This window comes from Nansenia antarctica (genome assembly GCF_963989245.1).
Source record: "Nansenia antarctica genome assembly, contig: SCAFFOLD_242, whole genome shotgun sequence".
NCBI classification, from domain to species: domain Eukaryota; kingdom Metazoa; phylum Chordata; class Actinopteri; order Argentiniformes; family Microstomatidae; genus Nansenia; species Nansenia antarctica.
Window position 1 is genome coordinate 64,270 of NW_027663143.1, and position 5,000 is coordinate 69,269.

Genomic DNA, 5,000 nt, shown 5'->3' on the forward strand with positions numbered 1-5,000 from the left:
CCCCTCTCAGATGTTGGTGAGGGTGTCCCTGACAGACCCGTCCCGGGAGCGGACCGTCGAGATCCTGGGTGTGATCCAGGAGCGCTCCTCCCTGCCCCCCCCTGCCCAGCCCTCCCGCGCCCCCACCTCTCCCCCATGTACCTCTCCGCCGCCATGCTCCTGGCCGCCCTCTCCTGGCAGTACCTCAGTACTGCAGCTGGGCAGCCTCCAGGCTCCGCCTCCTCCTCCGACATGCAGGGCCACTGACCCCGCCCCCCAGCCCCACTGACCCCGCCCCCGAGCCCCACTGACCCCGCCCCTGAGAGAGAGAGAGAGAGAGAGAGAGAGAGAGAGAGAGAGAGAGAGTGGGAGAGGGAGAGAGAGGGGGAGGGAGAGAGAGGGAAGAGAGAGAGAGAGACAGAGAGAGGGAGAGAGAGAGACAGAGAGAGAGAGAGGGAGAGAGAGAGAGAGAGAGGGAGGGGTAGAGAGAGAGGGAGGGGTAGAGAGAGAGAGGGAGGGGGGTAGAGAGAGAGGGGGGGAGGGTTGTGTTGTTGTGTGTGATGGTGATTTGCAATAGTCCATCTTGCTCTCTGTTGCACTATTTTCCCACCCAACACACACCTGAACTACACACCTGAAACTACACACCTGAACTACACACACCTGACATCAAATACACACACCTTACATGAACTACACACACCTGACATCAAATACACACACCTTACATGAACTACACACACCTGACATCAAATACACACACCTTACATGCAACTACACACACCTGACATCAAATACACACACCTTACATGAACTACACACACCTGACATCAAATACACACTGTTGTTTTAAAGGTTGGTTGACTAACTGTTGTTTTAAAGGTTGGTTGACTAACTGTTGTTTTAAAGGTTGGTTGACTAACTGTTGTTTTAAAGGTTGGTTGCGCACAATTATGGTTTTGTGACATTTTGGACCCGTGTATTGAAAGGGCTTTTGTTAGGATATAACGGAGGGGGGGGGGGGGCGGGGGGGTGCAGCAAAGCTTCTTAGCTGGCTGCTAAGTGTCCTTAACACAGAGCTTTGGTCAGTAGAAAGGCTAGCTAGCTAAGGCTAGCTAATGTAACTTTCTACTGAACCAAAAGAGATGTAAATGAACATTGCTATGTAATGTGAGGTTTTGATTTGTACATAATTGAACAAATAATAAAAAGGGAGAAATGTGGATATTGTCTACGGGTGTGTTTTTTTTTGCTTTGTCATCAGGGATCAACAAAGTTTATATGTACTTAGTTTATATGATTATGATACATGTTACGATCTGTTTATATGAACTTAGTTTATATGAACTTTACAACCTGCTCTGAGGTCAGTGACTTTGCGGACAGATAGTTTTATAGGGTTAGGGTTCCAGACTGTAAAGTTTCTGTACGACTGTTAGCTGAGCCGCACGTCACGCCTCAATGTCCCCCTGGACAGAGAACACTCTCTCTCTCCAACACATAACAAAGGCCAAGTCCACCTTTGACCTCCCCAATGTCACACCGGCTGTCATATAATCATAATATAATATAATCACACACACACACACACCCGCACGCACGCACACACACACACAACACACCCACACACACACACACACCCACACACACACACACACACACACACACACACACACACACACACAAATGGCCTCATCATGTGACGTCTATTCTGGCTCCTTGTGAAAAGGACAGGCTGCAGAGATCGACACTCATACCGAGTCTGGCTGAGGTGGAGAGAAGAACCCTAACGCTGACCTCCGACCTCTACCCACCACCAGCAGACAGGCAGAGTGACCTCCGACCTCTACCCCCCACCACCAGCAGCAGACAGGTGTGTATCAGGTGTGTTCCTCGCCAGGTGTTTGTTGTTGTGTTGTGGAGACGGACAGGTAGAGAGACCCTGCAGGTGACCTTGTCGTTGCTTGCGGCTGTTGCTAATAATAATAATAATAATAATAATAATAATAATAATAACCCTCTCTCTGTAACAGGTGTCTGTTCTAGCTGTCTGTCTCTCTGGTGTCAGGGTGTGGCTGTCTGTCTCTCTGGTGTCAGGGTGTGGCTGTCTGTCTCTCTGGTGTCAGGGTGTGGCTGTCTGTCTCTCTGGTGTCAGGGTGTGGCTGTCTGTCTCTCTGGTGTCAGGGTGTGGCTGTCTGTCTCTCTGGTGTCAGGGTGTGGCTGTCTGTCTCTCTGGTGTCAGGGTGTGGCTGTCTGTCTCTGGTGTCAGGGTGTGGCTGTCTGTCTCTCTGGTGTCAGGGTGTGGCTGTCTGTCTCTCTGGTGTCAGGGTGTGGCTGTCTGTCTCTCTGGTGTCAGGGTGTGGCTGTCTGTCTCTCTGGTGTCAGGGTGTGGCTGTCTGTCTCTCTGGTGTCAGGGTTAGGCTGTCTGTCTCTCTGGTGTCAGGGTGTGGCTGTCTGCTCTCTGGTGTCAGGGTGTGGCTGTCTGTCTCTCTGGTGTCAGGGTGTGGCTGTCTGTCTCTCTGGTGTCAGGGTGTGGCTGTCTGTCTCTCTGGTGTCAGGGTGTGGCTGTCTGTCTCTCTGGTGTCAGGGTGTGGCTGTCTGTCTCTCTGGTGTCAGGGTGTGGCTGTCTGTCTCTCTGGTGTCAGGGTGTGGCTGTCTGTCTCTCTGGTGTCAGGTGTGGCTGTCTGTCTCTCTGGTGTCAGGGTGTGGCTGTCTGTCTCTCTGGTGTCAGGGTGTGGCTGTCTGTCTCTCTGGTGTCAGGGTGTGGCTGTCTGTCTCTCTGGTGTCAGGGTGTGGCTGTCTGTCTCTCTGGTGTCAGGGTGTGGCTGTCTGTCTCTCTGGTGTCAGGGTGTGGCTGTCTGTCTCTCTGGTGTCAGGGTGTGGCTGTCTGTCTCTCTGGTGTCAGGGTGTGGCTGTCTGTCTCTCTGTGTCAGGGTGTGGCTGTCTGTCTCTCTGGTGTCAGGGTGTGTCTGTCTGTCTCTCTGGTGTCAGGGTGTGGCTGTCTGTCTCTCTGGTGTCAGGGTGTGTCTGTCTGTCTCTCTGGTGTCAGGGTGTGGCTGTCTGTCTCTCTGGTGTCAGGGTGTGGCTGTCTGTCTCTCTGGTGTCAGGGTGTGGCTGTCTGTCTCTCTGGTGTCAGGGTGTGGCTGTCTGTCTCTCTGGTGTCAGGGTGTGGCTGTCTGTCTCTCTGGTGTCAGGGTGTGGCTGTCTGTCTCTCTGGTGTCAGGGTGTGGCTGTCTGTCTCTCTGGTGTCAGGGTGTGGCTGTCTGTCTCTCTGGTGTCAGGGTGTGGCTGTCTGTCTCTCTGGTGTCAGGGTGTGGCTGTCTGTCTCTCTGGTGTCAGGGTGTGGCTGTCTGTCTCTCTGGTGTCAGGGTGTGGCTGTCTGTCCTCTCTGGTGTCAGGGTGTGGCTGTCTGTCTCTCTGGTGTCAGGGTGTGGCTGTCTGTCTCTCTGGTGTCAGGGTGTGGCTGTCTGTCTCTCTGGTGTCAGGGTGTGGCTGTCTGTCTCTCTGGTGTCAGGGTGTGGCTGTCTGTCTCTCTGGTGTCAGGGTGTGGCTGTCTGTCTCTCTGGTGTCAGGGTGTGGCTGTCTGTCTCTCTGGTGTCAGGGTGTGGCTGTCTGTCTCTCTGGTGTCAGGGTGTGGCTGTCTGTCTCTCTGGTGTCAGGGTGTGGCTGTCTGTCTCTCTGGTGTCAGGGTGTGGCTGTCTGTCTCTCTGGTGTCAGGGTGTGGCTGTCTGTCTCTCTGGTGTCAGGGTGTGGCTGTCTGTCTCTCTGGTGTCAGGGTGTGGCTGTCTGTCTCTCTGGTGTCAGGGTGTGGCTGTCTGTCTCTCTGGTGTCAGGGTGTGGCTGTCTGTCTCTCTGGTGTCAGGGTGTGGCTGTCTGTCTCTCTGGTGTCAGGGTTGTGGCTGTCTGTCTCTCTGGTGTCAGGGTGTGGCTGTCTGTCTCTCTGGTGTCAGTGTCTGTCTGTCTCTCTGGTGTCAGGGTGTGGCTGTCTGTCTCTCTGGTGTCAGGGTGTGGCTGTCTGTCTCTCTGGTGTCAGGGTGTGGCTGTCTGTCTCTCTGGTGTCAGGGTTAGGCTGTCTGTCTCTCTGGTGTCAGGGTTGGCTGTCTGTCTCTCTGGTGTCAGGGTGTGGCTGTCTGTCTCTCTGGTGTCAGGGTGTGGCTGTCTGTCTCTCTGGTGTCAGGGTGTGGCTGTCTGTCTCTCTGGTGTCAGGGTGTGGCTGTCTGTCTCTCTGGTGTCAGGGTGTGGCTGTCTGTCTCTCTGGTGGTCAGGGTGTGGCTGTCTGTCTCTCTGGTGTCAGGGTGTGGCTGTCTGTCTCTCTGGTGTCAGGGTGTGGCTGTCTGTCTCTCTGGTGTCAGGGTGTGGCTGTCTGTCTCTCTGGTGTCAGGGTGTGGCTGTCTGTCTCTTGGTGTCAGGGTGTGGCTGTCTGTCTCTCTGGTGTCAGGGTTAGGCTGTCTGTCTCTCTGGTGTCAGGGTGTGGCTGTCTGTCTCTCTGGTGTCAGGGTGTGGCTGTCTGTCTCTCTGGTGTCAGGGTGTGGCTGTCTGTCTCTCTGGTGTCAGGGTTGGCTGTCTGTCTCTCTGGTGTCAGGGTGTGGCTGTCTGTCTCTCTGGTGTCAGGGTGTGGCTGTCTGTCTCTCTGGGTTCCAGGGTTAGGCTGTCTGTCTCTCTGGTGTCAGGGTGTGGCTGTCTGTCTCTCTGGTGTCAGGGTTAGGCTGTCTGTCTCTCTGGTGTCAGGGTGTGGCTGTCTGTCTCTCTGGTGTCAGGGTGTGGCTGTCTGTCTCTCTGGTGTCAGGGTGTGGCTGTCTGTCTCTCTGGTGTCAGGGTTAGGCTGTCTGTCTCTCTGGTGTCAGGGTGTGGCTGTCTGTCTCTCTGGTGTCAGGGTGTGGCTGTCTGTCTCTCTGGTGTCAGGGTGTGGCTGTCTGTCTCTCTGGTGTCAGGGTGTGGCTGTCTGTCTCTCTGGTGTCAGGGTGAGGCTGTCTGTCTCTCTGGTGTCAGGGTGTGGCTGTCTGTCTCTCTGGTGTCAGGGT

The 5,000-nt window shown here is 54.7% G+C and overlaps 2 protein-coding genes across 2 annotated transcripts in view; both read left to right on the top strand.

The window, feature by feature from the left end:
* fdft1 (farnesyl-diphosphate farnesyltransferase 1) overlaps positions 1-348 on the top strand; it is a 21,199-nt gene extending 20,851 nt beyond the window's left edge. The window contains 2 exon segments of the mRNA XM_080550962.1: positions 11-119; positions 122-348. Coding sequence (XP_080407088.1) covers positions 11-119; positions 122-246 — 234 coding nt within the window. The 3' untranslated portion in view covers positions 247-348.
* A 1,415-nt stretch (positions 349-1,763) lies between these two features.
* Positions 1,764-5,000, top strand: part of LOC308175262 (cathepsin B-like) — a gene marked incomplete at its 3' end in the record, with an annotated part of 27,646 nt that continues 24,409 nt past the window's right edge. The window contains exon 1 of the mRNA XM_080550963.1: positions 1,764-1,863. The remainder of the gene's footprint in view (positions 1,864-5,000) is intronic.